This window comes from Saccostrea echinata, unplaced genomic scaffold (genome assembly GCF_033153115.1).
Source record: "Saccostrea echinata isolate AGI-Se365-2 ecotype Australia unplaced genomic scaffold, CSIRO_AGI_Sech_v1 ptg000018l, whole genome shotgun sequence".
NCBI lineage: Eukaryota > Metazoa > Mollusca > Bivalvia > Ostreida > Ostreidae > Saccostrea > Saccostrea echinata.
In genome coordinates, this window is record NW_026889767.1 from 2,663,455 (window position 1) to 2,683,460 (window position 20,006).

General features: G+C 30.9%; 1 protein-coding gene across 1 annotated transcript in view; it reads left to right on the top strand.

Annotated features, from left to right (window-relative positions):
• The window catches only part of LOC133189437 (receptor-type tyrosine-protein phosphatase kappa-like), a 38,285-nt gene extending 18,549 nt beyond the window's left edge, over nt 1-19,736 (top strand). Inside the window, exons 2-22 of the mRNA XM_061324809.1 lie at nt 197-437; nt 771-1,085; nt 1,933-2,053; nt 2,453-2,523; nt 4,292-4,494; nt 9,217-9,304; nt 9,492-9,565; nt 9,678-9,714; nt 9,848-9,945; nt 10,113-10,241; nt 10,442-10,587; nt 10,847-10,982; nt 11,149-11,289; nt 11,522-11,615; nt 11,736-11,809; nt 12,123-12,257; nt 12,722-12,847; nt 13,516-13,518; nt 18,800-18,948; nt 19,122-19,257; nt 19,665-19,736. Of these exons, the coding sequence (XP_061180793.1) occupies nt 197-437; nt 771-1,085; nt 1,933-2,053; nt 2,453-2,523; nt 4,292-4,494; nt 9,217-9,304; nt 9,492-9,565; nt 9,678-9,714; nt 9,848-9,945; nt 10,113-10,241; nt 10,442-10,587; nt 10,847-10,982; nt 11,149-11,289; nt 11,522-11,615; nt 11,736-11,809; nt 12,123-12,257; nt 12,722-12,847; nt 13,516-13,518; nt 18,800-18,948; nt 19,122-19,257; nt 19,665-19,736 (2,589 nt within the window). The remainder of the gene's footprint in view (nt 1-196; nt 438-770; nt 1,086-1,932; nt 2,054-2,452; nt 2,524-4,291; nt 4,495-9,216; nt 9,305-9,491; nt 9,566-9,677; nt 9,715-9,847; nt 9,946-10,112; nt 10,242-10,441; nt 10,588-10,846; nt 10,983-11,148; nt 11,290-11,521; nt 11,616-11,735; nt 11,810-12,122; nt 12,258-12,721; nt 12,848-13,515; nt 13,519-18,799; nt 18,949-19,121; nt 19,258-19,664) is intronic.
• The last annotated feature ends 270 nt before the right edge of the window (nt 19,737-20,006 follow it).

The following is a 20,006-nucleotide window of genomic DNA, read 5'->3' on the forward strand; positions in this document are numbered from 1 at the left end:
TGCCAGAATTTGACAGAGCGTAGTTTGTTAAGAATAGAAACAATTTATAATGTATTATAATAAGATTTTGCGAAAATTTCAATTTATTTGATCTTTTCTATATTTTTTTTTTAATTTATAATACCTTTTAGTTTACACAGTAATAAAATTCATTTAACTCTTATGCTATGAACTAATGGGTACAATTTATCTGCAGGTTGTAGCATTAATTGTATGGATGCAGAGTGTAACACCAGTGGATATTGCACTAAATGTACTGAAAACAAGCTTTGGGGACCTACCTGTGACAACCATTGTTCTAAATATTGCAATAACAGATCGTGTATTCGCGACTCTGGATTCTGTGATCAAGGTTGTCCTGAGGGATTCTGGGGCAGACATTGCAACCAATCCTGTAGTGAAAATTGCAATGAAGGCAGTTGTTCTCCTGAAAACGGGCATTGTATAAACGGATGCAAACCTTACTTTGGTGGAGAAAAATGCGAATGTTAGTTTTATTCACATTCCGTTATTTATTATTCACTATCCTTTTATCTACTAAAGCGGAAAATTTATATTTTATCAGCTTCTGTGTATTTGTATCTTTTTAACTAATGCCAAAATTTATTTTTTACAGATATGACAAGAACATTGATAGTGCAAGTCTATGATATTAAAAAAACTTTACTTTATTATTGCTCTTTTAATATAATACATGTAAATTGTTTTCTTTATCTTTGGAACAGTCTTGAAAAAATAATACATTATGTTCTGTTCTTTGTTTTTAACAGCTTGTGATTCTTACCATTTCGGAGCACACTGTACTTCGGAATGCAGCAACCACTGCAGGAATGGTACCTGCTTTCAGAATGGGACCTGTACTTTAGGTTGCATTGGAAAACTATACGGTGATAAATGTGAGAAGGAATGTAGAAACTGCGCTTTTACATGTGACAAGATCAGCGGAGAATGTGATAAAGGATGTGTTGATGGAACATATGGTTCGTCCTGCAATATGAAATGCAGCAGAGGCTGTGTCTCTGGCTGTGATCAATATTCTGGTCATTGTAACTGTATGGAAGGTTGGCAAGGTGACAGTTGTGACAGTAAGTGCACATATAACATCATCTCTATAAAAATAAAAACCAAGAATTACTGAATGATATGTGTTTATATAATTACGTAAAAGTGCGTGGTATATGCATGTTTCATTTATTTTTCGATTAGGAAAAATGACTTGGTAGAGTTTTATTATTTTTCCTATGTATTGAAGTATAGATGTGGTTGCTTGCAAAAAAATCATCAACATAAGCATCTATCAGTCATGAATGGTCGACACAAATTCATAATGACCTGATTTATAGTCGTCACAAACTGATGCCGTTGGGTTTAGAAACTAAAAATTCTATCAATATATGTTCGTAATTTCACGATTTTTTTTTTATTGTACATGTAAATCAGTCATAATATAAATATTAGAAATATGGTTTCATTTTAAAACATTCTTCGGGATATTGATAGGATTAAGTACTTCTGACTTTATTAGATTTCATAATATTTATTCATTTGTATTTTTTGTGTTTGGCAGTGTGTGATCCCTATCACTACGGAAATTATTGTGAACAAAGTTGCAGCAAAAATTGTCTTGACAATACCTGCTTTCCAATCAATGGAACTTGCACATCAGGCTGCATTGGAAATTTTAAAGATTCAATGTGTACTTTAAGTAAGAACTACCTGTCAAATTATAAGTCATACTATACAAGACAAAAGAATTCTTGTGTAATTCTTATTTTATTTGTTTTATTTAAAAAAACAATTTAATATTTACAGTTTCCCTTTTCTGATATGTTCATTTTTGGCAATTTGTAAATGGTTAAGAAATAGAACTTATTTGATTCTCGATATGTTGTTTACAAATTACACCTGTATTACTATTTTATATCATTTTAGATTCCCCTGTGGGAGATTCCCGAACATTTGATACCTCAGATATGAAAACATTTATTGGTGCTGCTGTTGGGACACTTTTATTTATTCTACTGGCAGTGGTTTTCCTGTTGTTTGCTATTAAGTTCGTACATAAGTTCTAAATATCAATTTAGAAATATCTTCAAGTCTTTTACGAGCATGAGAGTATATTTATTTGGGAATGCCTAACTATCGCATAAATGGCGAATATTTTTACACATAAACTAAAATATGCAAGAAAAATATTATCCCATAAACCCACTCAACATTGAGTGTTATTTTTCTATTAATATTTTAATCTTTGAGAACTTGTGACGTCGTAGCGAGTCTTAACATTAGTAAATGTACAAATTATTTACCAACAATGTTCAAAATATTTTTAATTTTCATCTAAAACAAAACTATATACTGGGTATTGGTGGGATTAAAACTTTTCTTGCGTGCATAGTGCCATATCTGATTAATGTGGTCTCAATTGACCTGTTTTTTTGTCTGATATTAGGTTGAGAAGGAACAAGAAATCAAGATCTACGCCCAGTATGGCCTATGTTGTTTCGAAAAGGAATTCAGAAGGTATATCAATTATATTAATTCAAAATTTAATCTATATTATACATGTAATGATTTCTTATGAGGTTAAAGACCACTCATATAGAGATGTCACTGCATGCCAGTAAAGAGCTTCAAATTTAGACCTATAATCGGCAGTATATAAAAATTTTTATTATCAATTTATTATGTACTTTGATGTATGACGTACATGTATGTCTTATTAAATTCTCATCTTTTGTTTATGAGTATTTAAAAACATAACGTCCATTAACTAAAATTTTTGAAAATACCCAACGACTTTTACTGTGCGAACATAGGATTCACGGAGCAATCACTTGACGTAGATTCCAAACATGTTAAGCTTTTTTACAAATCTAAATATCTTTCACTTCTATAGACGTTCCATGTCTTTCTCTCTTTAAAAAAATTGAATAACTATATCAGGACGTTATTTACAATGTCCTTTGTGGTGCTTCGGGTATTAGTGAGATCTTAAAATCAATGTCTACGCAGTTAAGCGATCAGGTATGGAAACAATGCAAAATCCATAGACACAACGTCCATGCGATAAGTGTGGTTGATCAAAATTGTTAATCCTTCCATTACTATTACCATTTGCACACTTTGGTCCTAGAAACGTGTAGATAATTTCCAGCAGCATCTAAAAATATTTAACTCTCTTTCGGCATTTGTCGGTCTACACACATTATTTTTCAATAGATTGGTGCCCCAAGACCATCTATAATTAGCGATAAAACAGTCACAACCCCTCCAATTCAATTCAAATTTTGCCAAACGGGGATTCTTGGTTATTGTAGTGACAGGTGAAATATCATGAATCTGTATGAGCTACAACTGTTCAATTTTTAATTTCAAAATAATGTGTATGAAATGTAAACGTGTGAAAAAGTGGCAGGTTCCGTGAAGTATGTTTATTCTAAATACCCCGTAATATAGCTGTATATTTCTAAAGGATCATCGCAGAACACCAAATATTTGCTTATTTACCGGAAAATACGCAAAATTTTTATTTGCTAAGTTTTACTGGTTTCATGGAAATATCGCCCTCACAATAGAATATGTCTGCGAACTTTTCTAACAACCCTTGTATGTTTAAACATGTTCATGAGAACTTACTTTCAGAGAAAGAATTCAAGAATTATTTATCAAATTTCATTTGCTTATATATATATATATATATGAGAGCTATTCAATAGTATCTATATTTTTTACCTTGACCCTTCATTTTACCTTGACCTCCCTTTTCTAAAGTTTGTGTTTTACTAAGTTTCAAAGAAACAAATCAAGATATTTTTATCAAACTTCATATGATATTCATCATACTTGGTAGAGTTTTTCAACTTCATAAACAGTTCTTGACCTTAACCTTTCCTTTGACCTTGACCCACTTTTCTCAGATTTGTGTTCAGCTCAGTTTCAAAGAAACTATCGTGATATTTTTATGTAAGTACATGTAATACACTAAAACATTATTTCCTGAGAATTTGTCAACTCAACTGTATCCATTTTGTTTATAGACTGACTTTCCAATGAACTCTGACTTTACTATTTCTATGTATGAAGCTCACATTTAAAAAAAAAACTACTATTCAAGCTATTTTCATCATACTTCATTCACTAATGCAAATCTTTATGTTGCATTAGTAATGAACCCTCGGCTGGGCATTTATGTCCTATGGACATGTTTCTAGTTTTGTACACTTTGTGTTAAGAAAATTCGTTAAAGATGATATTTGAAATTGTAATTACACTTGTATTACACTTGAAGATCAAACGAAGATGTACACCGAAATTGGGAGTGTTCCGGTCGAACTAGAAGACCCTGAAGAAGAACCACAAATAGAGAAGCTGGAAGATGCCGTATACTACAATAATTTAACAGCCGCTAGAGATATTTTTGTTGCTGACCTTCTTAGTGTTATCAAAAACAAGGAAGCTGACGAAAATGAGGGTTTTACTGCAGAATTCAAGGTTCTTATAAATTATAATGAACTGAAATGATAAAGAAAAGAAATATTTAAAGGGAAAAATGTAACTTTAGAATTTTCAAGAGCGCATAATCTTGATAATACAATCTATGAATTGTTTACTCACCCCGTTTTTGGAAATGCAGGGTTTTTTTTTCTTTCTATCATCTTTCTCATTTTGGCGATCATTGACAATAAGTACGTTAAAGGTTAAATCCTTTTAATAGTAATAACTATATTTTTAATAGTCAATAAAAAATGTGGCAACTTGAATACGAAAAGAAAGTAGTGTATCTGATTAATGATATACTAATCATGTTGAGTTTATAAGTGTAAAATGAATCAAAATTTTATACAAAAAAATATTAAGTTAACATTAATGTGTGACTCCTAATTCTAATGTCATGTTTGCTTGTTTTTTTCTTTTTTAAATAATAAATTCACGCAATAAATACAGTCATATAAGTAACCGAAATTATTGATAATCACCGTTTTCTAAACAAGTAATTAATATGAAAACAACCACAATGCCTTAATCGAATTCAGGATATTCTGAAAACGGAAGAGGGGTTCACCTCATAAAAGGGACTCCATAACATGATTGCTTAAGCAGTTTTTATAATCCCACTCTACATCCATTGACATCCCCTTTGCTTGTGCATATGACATTTTATGGAGACAGACGCAGTTTTAATACTCAGTTATTCAGTAATATTTTTGTCAATTTTTTGTTTATCTCTCATAAATGTATGTCTTGTCCGCTAAAAAGGAATGGGAGATATGTTTTTTTTTCTCCTGGATTCCCTTTGTCCTAGGCCTTTCAGCTGCCGCTAGGGTTCGATGAAAAGAATGATAACCCATTACCGGAACTTGTTTACAGCGGGTCCGAGGAAGCTAACTGTTTTTAAGCATGTCAAGTTTAAGCATTTCCAAAGTGTTCCTTCACTGTCAGTGGAATCCAGTGGTTTTAAAATTTAGCTCAAATGTTAAACTTATTTATCATGTAGTACCGACACTGTGCAATGATATATAAGTGAAGTTTTTAATAAAAATAGAAAGTGAAATCCATCCCCCTTCTTAATTTTGACCTGGTTAAATTTTTATACTTGATGGTTCTTTTTCGTGCTTAGGAATAAGATAATTTATTGTTGCATTTAATCGTAGAAATATATATCTTTATAGATGAAGCACAACATGCACACACAAAAAACATGGCATTATATTTTGTTCTTCATAACAACTGTCGAAGAGAGTTTAAAATCTTGAATATAGTCCATTCCCCCATTCATTGATCCCGTTATTCCAGGTATAGAGTGAAAACATTCTCCTTGTTTTGGTCAACCCTTTTGTGTACCAAAGAATATAAGGAACCCTTTTGTGAACATTATAATACCAACTGAAGCAGCCTATATGTCATTCCTATAAACGATAACTCAAAAATCGGCAGTTTGTTGGTCGTTTTTTGCACTTGAGTTACCTGTCCTTAAAACACAACATCTTACCAATTAAATATTTATAATCATTTTTTTATGATTTAAATAAAGTTATGTATAGGTTATAATATTATTTTGAGAATTTCATGTACCTACAAATCTATCTATCAAATGTTTTTTACCATATGTGCAACTTGAAAATTAGTTGAAAGGCCTATTTGTCCTCGCTTTAACTATCAATATATCAACATTCTATCTATGTGTGCACATTACTAGTAAACATCAAGAATATATTTGATTTTTTTTATTAATCTAGTTTTATTTGGTAAATTTCCGTAAGCGAAAATAATTTTTTACGACTTTTCTATGTGAAAGCTTTGATTGATTGTATGTTGTTTAACATCCCAATCGACAACAATTTTTCACTCATATAGAGACGTCACCATATACCGGTGAAGGGCTTCAAATTTTGTTTATCTCTCATAAATGCATGTCTTGTCCGCAAAAAAGGAATGGAAGATATGTTTTTTTTCCTACTGGATTCCCCTTGTCCTCGCTTTAACTATCAATATATCAACATTCTTTCTATGCGTGCACATTACTAGTAAACATCAAGAATTTATTTGAATTTTTTATTAAACTAATTTGATTTGGTAAATTTCCGTGAGGAAAAATATTTTTTTACGACTTTTCTATGTGAAAGCTTTGATTGATTGTATGTTGTTTAACGTCCCATTCGAGAACAATTTTTCGCTCAAATAGAGACACCATATACCGGTGAAGGGCTTTAAATTTTGACATTTACTCGGCACTCAGGGCCATTAAGCAGTGAGGGATCTATATCGTGCCAACGCCTGTCGTGACACGGAGCCTCGGTTTCTAAGGTCTCATCCGAAGGACCCACAACTTTCTCTTCAAAGTGCCGAGCGCATGGCAAAAGAACAGTTGCTACCCAGTTTTTATCGACTTAGCCTGGTAGGTCATTCTCGGCCGAGATTCGAACTCACAACCTCCTGATCACGGAGCGAGCGCTCTACCGACTGAGCAGCATTTGATAATGACGTCAATTAAGTCACAAAGGCGACGTTGCATTGCTTCCCGTTCGTTTCTCTGAATATTACTTTAAATAGCAATACGAAACCAAACATAGATTAATATACAGTACTTGTTATTTTTCTTAAATCTCGTAAATGTAAATGTAAGATAAAAGATACCACAGAGTGTGACACATCTGTATCATATTTGGATATTTTACTTGAAAAAAAAAGACGTTAATGGTAATCTAACAACCAAGCTTTATGATAAACGTGATGACTTATCTTTTCAACTCCCCTTACTTATGCAGCAATATACCTTCATCACCTGCATACGGGGTTTATATCTCTCAGTTGATTCGATACGCAAGAGCATACTCTACGTATGTACAATTTCCAAATTGAGGTAAATTATTGACAAACAAGTTGATGAAACAAGAATATCAGCAGTCTCGTTTAACGTCATCATTTTGTAAGTTCTATGGTCGATACAATGACCTTGTCAGCAAATACAATTTACCATTGAGTCAAATGCTGACTGATGATTTTCATGCTAATTGTTAGATCATTATTTACACACTGAATTGTCGACTGTTTTTTCCGTTATTTCCCGATCATGACAAGGAGCACAGGGCAGGTGTGCCCTGTCGGCAGGGAATGCTCGCTCCTCCATGGCACCTGATCCCACCTCTGATGTTTTGGAGGTCTGTGTTTGCTCTGCGCCTATTTTGTATTGTTTAATGGACTTTTAAGCTTTAATACTGTTCGTTATCTTCATATATTTTATGTATTACAAGTCTAAATTCTGCTGTGATTACATGTATATGTAAATGTAACTAATAAATCATTATAAATACAATACCCAGTGCAAGGAATAAATAAGTAATAGTTAATAAATAAGGAATAACTAGTAAGTGATACTAAACTGCTAAAGATCAATTAAAATGTGTCATTGTTAAAGTTATGGTATGCAAAAAGAAAATTACCGTAAATTGCTTATCCGAAAACTTGAAAGGTTGTACGTGTGTACGCAATTTGCATTACAAAGGAATTAAATCGAACGTACATTTTACACCAGGTTTGCCTATCAAAATCGGGGAAAAAACCTGTTTGTATATTTTCAGGATAAACACTAATGATACTCAACACTAAAAACGGATGAAATTTAATTACATGAATTTTCCTGGTTTTTTTTTTTTTATTTTTATTGTTTTGCTTTTTTTTTTATTTGTTCAATCTTGTAATCTCGTAGAGTCTCTTTATACATGTATATGCAGGCTAGCAAGTGATTTATTTATTATATTTAAATGCATTAAAATATTTCTACAAATCCGGTCTATCAAATCTATATGACACTATTAACAGATAATAATAGATATTTATGCGAGTATGTAAACGCGATTACGTTCAATATATGACGTTGTAGTGATAAATAACGCCATAAACTCAAACATTGGCAATATAAAAACAAACTTTGTAATTATTTAGCAAAAAACTAACGAGAAGAAATATCGATTTTTTTTTTTCTCAATAGTTTTATTTTGACCTCATTTTTTTCATTTTGAACCTCCTAACTAATTCGTCTACGTCTTTAAAAAGCTATTCGATCATTTTTTTTTTAAGAAAGTCTTTCCTTAAAATTGGTCTAAAAACGTTATTTCTCTATATATATTTCAATAGTAAAGCGTCAAAATAGTAACAAAAACTATACCGAGTTTACAGTAATATAGCATTAAAACCACGTAGACATATTTGATAAAAATTATAGATAATATGCAGCAAATTCTAATGAACATTATATCAAATTTTCAGGATAAATTTTCTCGTAAGAATTTTTATGCAATAAACCCGCGACCTACCTTAATCTCTCGGGTTTTTTTTTCCCGCTTTTTAGAACATCCTTCATATGTGGTTGATAAAATGTTTCAGAGATTATATGCTTGGTTTTATTTCCAATAATTCAAATACTTCAGATTTTTTTGGCAAATTTCTAGATTAAGATTCTTTAAACCAACCTTTATTCGCGTACGATAAATATCCACTTAATTTGTGACCTTGTTCTACTTGCAAATCTTTCACTTTGCAAACAAAATATGTAATTTGGTATATATCTAGAATAATTCCACAGCCTAGAAAATTAATAGTCAAGAACTTATTTCAGACTCTCAAATCGCAAATTATTATTGTCGCTAAAATTGTAAAATAAAAAAATATTGTCACTAATAAAATTCTACCATATATTTTTTTTTTTTTTTTCAGTCCCTTCCATATGGAGAAAGATTTGACTGCAATATAGCCAAAATGGAAGAAAATATAGTTAAAAATAGATTTAAAACGACATTTCCTTGTGAGAGTTTTTAAATTACTTATTGTTCTTGATCTTTATTTGAATATATAAATATAAGATTTAGTAAAATTACTAAGAAAAAATAATAATGTTTTTTACATGGACAGACATATCAAACATGATTTTTTTCCCTTTTTGGCATTGCTCAATAAGTTTCTTCTCACTTTCCTAATTTTGTCTCATTCAGATGATCATTCCAGGGTAAAACTGGCAGTTGAGAACGGCTTCACCTCGGATTATATCAATGCAAATTACATAGAGGTTAAAAAGCAATGATCTATAATAAGCTACATGTATGATAATAACAATATCGACTCTCGAACTTTTGAAAATTCTAAATACAGTCTGATTATTTTGATATTTTTTTATATAGAATATGGAAGGGAGACGTGACTACATTGCATGTCAAGGTAATGATATTTCAATAAATATTCTAATATAGATAGGTCGGTGAACGAAGTATTATGTAATTTCTCATCTCTTTTGATTTGGTTATGTTTAAATATTTTTTTTTTTACCTAATCGGTTTGAATTATTTTGAAGGACCAACAGCCAATACTTTGATAGATCATTGGAGGATGATTTGGCAAGAACATATCGAGTATATTGTCATGTTGACTAATCTTATTGAAGGACCTAAGGTTAAATGCTGTGCATTTTCTAAGTTGAAGTTATATGCATTCCTTTTAACCTGAGTATATAAATTTATATCAGTTCGAATTGAAAACATGTATTCCTTAAGTTTGTAAAAAAAGTTTTTTTTTTTAATGCTAAGTTTAGTCCTTTCTGATAAATAACCATATTGCAGAATAAATGTCACCAGTATTGGCCCGATGAAAACGAAGAACTAGACTTAGATCCATTTTCTGTAGACCTAATTCAGGAAAAGGTCTATGCTTATTTTGTGATGAGAATTATGACACTGCGAAAACAGAAAGTAAGTTTTGTAATGTTTGACATGTTAGAGCCGAAAAGAATTTTTTTTTTCCAAAAGTCATGTTGTTTGTCCAATTTAGTACCAAAAACTAAAAATAAAGAAAAAAACATATGCTTTTTCTATGAAGAACTGTCATATAGTTTCACTATATTTTTTATGATTTGATTTGAAAAAAAAAACGATTTGCATGTACATACTAGGTCAGTGAGTCAAGGACTGTCGTGCAGTTCCATTATACTAGATGGCCAGATCACGGGACTCCCAATCCACTGAATCTTGTCGTCTTTCATAGACACTTCCGACACAAAATCAAACCATCTAGGCATCCTATTCTCATACATTGCAGGTACACGTTAATATAAATAAACTCTTGCACTTTCTTCAAAGATTGGATCAAACATAAGAAGAAATGAATATTCGAGTCAAGATTCGTAGATAGAACACGTGTACAAATGAAAATTCTATTTAAAAAAATACTGAATGATACCACGCAAAAATTTAAAATCGATAAACATTAAGGGATATAAAGGACATGGTAAAAAAAACTTCTCAAATCTTATGAGACGATTTGAAATGATGATGAAAACTCATTATGTTTCTTTCAGTGCTGGAATAGGGAGAACAGGAACATTTATAGCCTTTGATGTTTTGTCCAGGTATGGCAAGGACAATGGCAAAGTCAATATCATAGAGTATGTCAAGGCCATGCGTAAAGACAGAATGACAATGATACAGAACGTGGTATGTTTAGATTTAAGTTTGATTGAGAAATCTGTGTGAGAGAGAAACAGATCTAGAAAGAGAGAAAGAAACAGATAATATGTTAATCTTTACAAATAGCTTGATATATTTCTTCACCAAAGTAAATTATAAAAGAAATTAGTTTGAAATGAATTTTTTTTTTCAGGACCAGTACATGTTTCTTTATAAAGCATTGTTTGAGTTCTTTAGAAGACAGAATAAATATATCAGAAGGGAAGAATACCTTAAGTTCTATTCGGATTTGGGCAGACGAGAGACAAGGAAACAGATCACAGACGAATACAATGTAAGCTAGTATCAAAGAAATTTAGCAATATTAGGGAGAGGGCGTAATAAGTTTTAAGAACTTGTGCCAAATCCCTTTGTAATTAGAAACTACAATAAAATATGTTCAAACCAAAGAAATTTAGAATATCAGTATATATTACATAAAATATATATTGATCCTTTAATGAAGAAAAAGAAAGCATTGTTAAAAACATTTTCTTCTTTATTTGATTCCATAATATTTTTGTTAGAAACTGAAAATAGTAAAACCACATTATGAGGATGAAGATTTCGAAACAGGTAGACAACATTTGAAACTGAATATGACAGATTTTGTTCTACCAGGTACGAAGTTTTTACTATTTCAGAAGTTATAAATTTCAATACTTAATTGATTCAAAGTCAATCAGAGAGACCTATATCAATCACTAACTTTGTTTTAAGAAAATTATTGTATTTGTTTAGTTGAGCAATATCTAGTACTTTTGACTTCCTACTGCCGGGGTCGTTCTTCCTATTACAATGCAGTGACACTGTCGGTATGTATTTTTTGACATCGTATATAAGAACAAAGATATTTTTCAGTTTTCTTATATTACAAAAATACCAGAATCATTGTAAAAGAAAAGAAAAATAACAGATTTTTTGAAAACCCTTTGATAATTATGACATTGCATACAAATCTACAAAACAAAACCAAATAAATTCATAGCAATTTTTATCTGTATGCCTTTGGTCAATTTCAAAGGGTCTGCAAACCTACCATCTACATTTTTTTTTAATTTTATTGACAATTTACGCCTTTTGATATTTCGAAAAAGAACATTATATTTCTGTTTTCATAATGTTTAGTCTTTTACCCGGGCTGACGAATTTATTTCTGCCCAGCTTCCTGTGACTGGCGCAGCCATTGATCTAGCTCGTCTTCTTGTTGATCAAGAATCACACTTTCTAATATCTTTGAATCCTTTGTCAGATGTCAATGAGGTAGGATGAACTTTCTTATAATTTTCTCTGTAATTTTTTTTTGCATGTGTTTCAAAAAAGTAATTTGTTTTTTCATTAAGAATGCTCATTTGAAGAGTACTCTGCATTATTATATGCATTGTAAAACTTAAAAACGTTTATTGCAATTGGACATATCGAAATTTTCTGGCATGATCATGAAGTAATTTTAGATTTAGGTCAAAATCTGTAGATTATCTTATAGTTTTCCATCAGATAGCATACACAGTTTAAAATGGTATCAAAAAATGTTTCCCTTTCATTTTATAATTAACTGTAAATTTGACATAAGTGTACCACTGCTTCATAATTCAAAGGCGTTTTCATCAGTTGACTTTGAAAATAATCTTGTCAAAATTCCCCAATAAGCTTAAAACTGTAATTACAAAATATCAAATGATTATGAAGTAATAATGTCGAAGAGTTTGTTGCATTTTGACATAAAGATGAAGATTTGGGTTGAGGAGCAAGTCAAGCATTTTAGACTGGATCAATATGAGATCACCAAACGTGCTCAAACAAGATTGACAAATGAAATACGAAAAACAACTGTTGAAATAAAAAGAAAGAAGGTGAGGCTTGTGCCTATACTTATTGAAGATAGTACAACATCCTACGAATATATTCTACTAACTTTTTTCTTAAGGAGGTTTGATCCTGAGCTTTTAGCATATTTTTTTTTCTGGACCTTTATTCTAAAATTCTGCATTATATTTAAGTTGTTATATAAAAATTGAACTTTACAATGCAAGTTAAGCTATATTCAATTAAATACCCACGATTAATATTCCATGAAGGCATTATATGAGGAACTATATTTAGTGGCGGAAGGTTTTTTTTTTTAAAGAAAATGATTATTTTTTCTCTTTCAAAGTATTTACAGTTCTGTTCAGTGTGATTTCCAATTTTTCCTTGCAGGCTTCAGAGTTGCTTTGTACATTGAAATGTTTAATGCTGGTCCTGAAATATTTATCAAGTTAATTTTTTATGAATTCTTTTATTACATTGTAACAAATATTGCAAATATAGTCTGAAAATCCAGAAAAATAGAGCCAATTTCAACTTACAATTAATTCTTTTAATAATATGTAAAATTTTACATCATAGACCCCTACTTTTGATTTTCTTTTCTGAATATATAAGATGACTTTAGTCATTCTGCTTAAAGAGCCAGGTACGTTAGTAGTGAAAAATGGCCCTTCTTTGAAAATTTAAAATAATTATAAAGAAATGACCTGAGGATGTACACTTTATAAATATATCAACAATTTTTATCTATCTTTTATAGTTTAGTTGCAATAGCCCTCTAAAAATGGAATGTATTTTATTGCATTTAACCGCTTTTAGCACTATGACGTCATTATTGCTGTCAATTTAGAACATTAATGTATCAATGTATGTTATACGTAAAAAAAATCTTATATTAAAATATTTACATTACATAGTTTATTTACTTCAAAGAAAATATTGCACAAAAAAGAATGTTTTAAAGAATAAATGACCTCCATAGTATCAATATACCTGAATATCATAATTGCAGTCAAAATTGCTTGCATAATGTGCAGTCTGTTTTTCTCCACAAACAAATTAATTTTTTTTTTCAGGAATGTTTAAAAAAAAAAAATAGATAGAGAATGCAAAAAGATCCTTGAAATGAAGCTTTTATTAACAAACAAGAACAGTAAACGAGGAAATATAACCTACTTTAGCATTAATTTTGACCTATTTGCACTAAGGTTCAAATTATAATACCGAAAATCGCCCTATTTTAGATTAATCAATACAATTTTAAAAAAGTATTAAATTATTCATACAAAAGAGATCAATGGGCAGCAAAATAATAAGGAATTATATCGCCAGGATGTAATGATAACTCAGACACGAAGTACTGTGAGGGGGGGGGGGTGTCCCTTTTTTTTAACATTACCTTTTCTATCGAAAATATGTTCATTGAAGGGCTAGTTGCTCCTCTTCCCCACTTTTTGTTGCAGGGTTATGTGGTGATGTATGAAATAAAATTGATGTAGAAGAAGTTGAGAAGTTGGACCTCCCTCCCACGAAAAAGGATTTTTAAGTTTGATCCCCCCCTTCCCCCGCATTTTAAAGCCCATACTACGTGCCTGCAACTTAAGAAATATCTAGTAGAATTCGTTGACTTCAGAATTCTGAAATTCTGAGTTTCTCCAGGGTTTTGTTTAAGCTAAAATATATTCTAGGTCGCTATTGCGCTGAGAAAGGGAGGAAGGGGGATGAAAGTAAGCTACTGGTATAACAAATAGCAAAAAAAAAAATCAAAGTTGACCCTAAGGTTCCTTGTAAACTATACGACAAAGTTTACTTTTTTTATTTGTCAATACGTATAGACTGGATCTAAATTACATATCTTTGTGATATGTCCTCATCATTTCCATCAGCATTTTCTTTTAGTTTACGATGACCTTGCAAATTGATCTTTGAATTTGAACCACAGACAAAGGTGTCAATTAACAAAAGATAAATTATAATCATCTTCCTAACTTACCAACAGGGAACTTGCAAAGCTATACAAAACAGCTGAAGTAAATTCAAATAATAGTAGTGATAAAATTTAATTTCATTTGTCTAATCGGGAATTCAGACAATACTTTTCTTCCAAAACTCAATTTTGCTTTGTCAATTGAGCTAAAAAATATTTCGATTATTCCCAGTAATTTTAACAACCATGAATTTTGTCTCTGACGCCGTTTTTACAATATCAACACATAACTTTATGATTGGACGCTGTTCCGTTTTCATGGGCATTTCTTTTGATTTTTTTTCTGAACATATCCATCATCCCTCCAAGATATAAAAAAAATGAAGACGGTGGACTCATCTCATACACGACATATTTAATTTTTATTAAGCTTTGACTTGGTTTATAACAAGATAGGTATATTTTTTCAACCCTTCATAAAAAAGGTTGTAACATTTCAACCCTGGGCCATACGCACTATCTGCGACCTTAAAGATTGCTAAATTTTTTTTATACAAAAAAATTATTACGTTGGGTTGTCTTAGATTGGATGCAAAATACAGCGATAAGGTTACCAGTGTCTCGAAACGCGGGGTTATTCAAATGACTGTAAGCATAAGGTTAAACAAATATGACTTTTAATAACGCATCAACCAGGGTCATGTTGAATTCATTCTTCTCGTGGTTTCAGCTTTAGAACCTGACTGTTGATCATTTGGGGACAAACAACTAGAAAATTAAGATCTGAAAATAATTTTCCTGGGTCTTTATATTGTAACGCTAAATATTTTCTATATCCAAAAGACAAAACTGTACGTGTACATAAATTAACGTATTCAAAATTTAGCGCAATGACTTCCTATGGACTAGATGGCGTTACCATAAAATACTGCAGATTTAGGGGCCTTGCATGTATTCAGTTATGATTTATTTACGGTATTCATGAATTAGCGTAATGTTGTCTGCGCCAAAGCCGCTAAAATATGAAGCTCGCGTACAATATCTTCCTGGTACGTACGTCACCTGAGTTGGTGAAGTGGGGTTTCAGAGGCAAGGTAGGGAGGGGGGTCTACCTTGAGATCCCTGGCCAAGTAGTTCAACTTCCCGATTTCCGAGATTTTAAGTATGATATATAAGCTTATAAGTGGCCTGAGTGGGAACCCCCCCCCCCTACACACACACATAACCCAATTATTATACCTCATTATAATTATTCTAGACAACACGTTATTTAATTGGTTCTAAATTGTCACGTAACGGGGCCATAAGACTTCATATTTCCCTGTCGTCGTCATGCTTTTCATCATATTTAACCTTCTAGGAACACCATGTGCATTTTCTCGCAATACTTATAAATCATTCGTTGACGAAAACTCCCGAGAACTGCAGACATCACAAAATTTAAAATAGTAGCGTTGAATGCAATGACAAACAACAAGATTTTTATTATTAATATCATTTGATTTAGTAAGAATTAATGAATTTGCAAATATTTTGGAGAGTTTTTTTCTGTCACAAAAGGGAGGGTGTAAAATAAATGAGTTAGAAAAAAATTATAGATATATTATATAAATTTAAAGTCATATTTGGCGTATTTTTTGTTAAGTTCAGGTAACCAAAATTTAAAAAAAATTCTTTCTATATGTTTTATTACTTTATAAAAGATAGGACTTTCCTGTAAATTACACAATTTAAATCAATCGCTTTTCAAATATATTAAAAATTTAAAGCAATAACCGATTTATTTACCGACTCCACATTTAACAGACAAATTTAAAGTCATTTTAACTAAAGAAACGTGAGGTTATTTAAGTTCAAAATCGGTGAAAAATTTAATTCGAACGTAAATAACATTTATTATATATATTTACACTCAATCTTGTTTTATTATTTTTCAAGCTCTGATACGCCATATATAGCTTTAAAAAATATTTTCAGTATCTTATTAGAATTTCATAAAATTAAATGAAGCTCTCCCATTCAGAAGTTTTCATTATAATGAGTATCATTTTAGGTCGAACATTATTTTATTTATTCTCATCTTAACTTCTCTAAGGCAAACTTAATAGTTATATGTAATTTCCCCATTCTTCTTTCTCCCTCTTGAATTTAACCGCATTGTTTCACTGTTTTCGGGGACATAAATAACATATACTTATGCCTCTACTGTTCTCAATTATCATTTTAATTATTTTTTGAGAAGACATAAAAACATATTAAATGGTTATGTTTTCTTTTTCGTTTCTAGGTGATGGTATATAAATTTAATTCATTGAAAGATTATCGTACTTAAAATATACTAAGTATAAGTATGTACTAATTAAGCTTTTGGAGAATGGGTGTAACTGCATCTGTGCATTGAAACATGTTAACTTTCCAGTATTTTTACAGATAATAAAAAGTCGTTAATTTGAGATTCTTTTTATATCTAGAATGAAACATCTGACTAAAATTTTCTCTTACTGTGAGAAATTCTCAATAATTTTATCAAAATTTTTGAAAAAAAAAAAAAAATAGTGTTTACAGTAAAATATCGAACGAAAGACTGAAAAATGAGGAAAAGCTTTTGGCGCGTCACTGTACGTTGTCAACGTAAACAATGAGGACATTTATATTTAGAGTTCGGTGTACAACCTAGAGACGTTAGGTTCTTGCCTTAAACTTAACATAAGATACCTTTTTATAAATTTAGCAACCCAATAACATCTCGGTTATATCTTTTAACAACACACCGACTGAAATTAAGACGTTATATGATTGTGTACATTTGCCTGTATTATATGATTGTGTACATTTGCCTGTATTTTGCTTGTTTCCGGAATGAAAACGAAAGTAAAAAAGGTGGTCGCGGATACGAATTTTTAACAACTGAGTTATTAAAATAATGTATTTTATCATTTAGATTTCTACAAAATAAACATGTATTCAATTGTTATTTATTTTCTACGAATATAGTCAAAATATCAAGTTAATATTCCATTCCCCTCATGTCAAGATCCGTATAGCAGACGACTGGTAACATTAGAATTTGTAAAAATTCAATGTGGCCACAGCCCACGGCCAGAACGAAACCTGTAAAAATCAATCCCTTTTATGTTATAATATTTCTGGTTAAAATATCTTCGTGGCCGATGCATGTGGCCACATCGAATTTTCCCAAAAACCGGGTGAAAAGTGAAGAAAATTGCTTGTTTTCCGGATACGGCATAGGTTTGGATATTACATAGCAGCATAAGAAGCTTGGATCCGCCCAAACGTTTACATACACAAGGACTTAGGATCATAAACTTTATAAATATACATGGTTAGTGAGGATACACAAACTTTATATTTTAAGCATTTTGCAGGGCCTGTTGACATTAGCTAACGTACCTAGCTCTTTGGCAAAAGTTTAAGACTATAAAATAATTTTCTGGGCTGTTAAATTTTAATGCCAGATAAATGACAGTTTGTGAGTGCAGAAAGGTCAAATCATTGATTATGCCAAGTAATTTGAAACTTTTTTTTGTCACAATTTCAATGTCTTTTTTCAGATAGAATAAGAGTATATTTGGTCCCATGCATATGATTTATTTGGATAAAAGATATCAGAAGAAAAACATAGAAGAAGTGATTCATGTTTAAGACATAATTTCAGTGCAGGAAGGCCATATCAAATGTACCGAAGCGCAAAAAAGCATATTGACCCCCCCTTTTATTTTTAATTAAGCTATGTGGGTAGATACTAAAAATAAACTTGACAAAAACTTTTAATATCAGGATCCAACCTCTTTAAACAACTTCTGACATTAAATTAATTACTGATGCTATGATTTGTAATGCACTTCAAATATTTCATCAACAAAAAACAAAAAAAAAAAAAAAAACAAAACAAACAAACAAACAAACAAACAAAAAAACAAAAAACAAACAAACAAACAAAAAACACAAACCACACCATGTGCCTTACTTTTAACCTGGTTAACAAACTAACGACATTGTTATCAATTTTCTTATTTAAATAACATTTTTTTTTATTTCAAAGCACAAGGGGTCACATCATTTACATATTCTTGAGTGCCTTGATTGGAGCCATGATCGACTTCTTCCAGCTGACACATCCATTTTGATAAATTTAATCAAGCAATTCTGTTTTGACCGGAAATCAGAAGTAGAGGGTCATGTTACTGTCATGTCGATGTATGGATGCGTTTTTATGACCTTCCTATTTTTTTAATTTATTTTAAGGAGAATAACGTAATGCTTAAATGAAAAAAAAAAGAATTCCAAAGCTGGATGAATAGAAGTTCTTTCTTTTTAAAATGCTTCAAATTATTGTTGAACTTCTTAATATTGGTTTACTTCAAATACAGGGACGGAGCAGCATGTTGTGGTCTATTCATCGCTGTATATAACGCAATAGAACAGCTACAACAGGACAACGAAGTAGACATCTGTACCATTGTGCAGCAATTGCAGTGTCGCAGACCGGAAATGATTTCAAACAAGGTAATTACTTATGCTGCCCATCTATATTTCAAGTGATTTCTGTGAATCAATATGATAAACATAGATATATTGCTATATAAATATATAAAATGTGCTACATTTTAATGTGCTACAAATGTGCTACATATATAAAATATATAAAATGTGTTACATATTGAACTTGTAATTCAACTTAATAATTATGTTCCTTTGCTTAATTCCGCACAGTTATTCATTTCTATTCAATTTTTGGACAAAATACATTTATAACTATTTTAAGATATATGAAACAATATTCATTACAAATGTTTCTCTCTATCAATATGTCTTTTTATCATTATGTGTAAATTTAGAAAATTATAGGATTTGTTTTCTTAGGTAATAAATACTTTCCAAATACTTCCAACTTTCCATTTTGTTTCTTTCAGGAAGAATATGAGTTCTGTTACAGAGCTATACGTGATTTTCTGAATACAGACAGCGTTTATGCTAATGCTTAGCATAATTCCTGTGGGAACATCACTGCATGTTTCAGATGGAACTGATTGGAAATAAATTATAGTGAACAATATCCTATCGACAGAATGTTTACATCATAATCCCAAAAAATGAATTCTTACATTTTCTATCAAGCACTTGTCTAGCTTGAACTGTTACATCATTTTTGACTGTTATTACATTTTTATGAAAACAGGTCTTTTTTTATACTGTTTATCAACAATCTTCATGTAAAGCCTGCAGTTTGTCCTCACCGAAGGTTTAATTACACT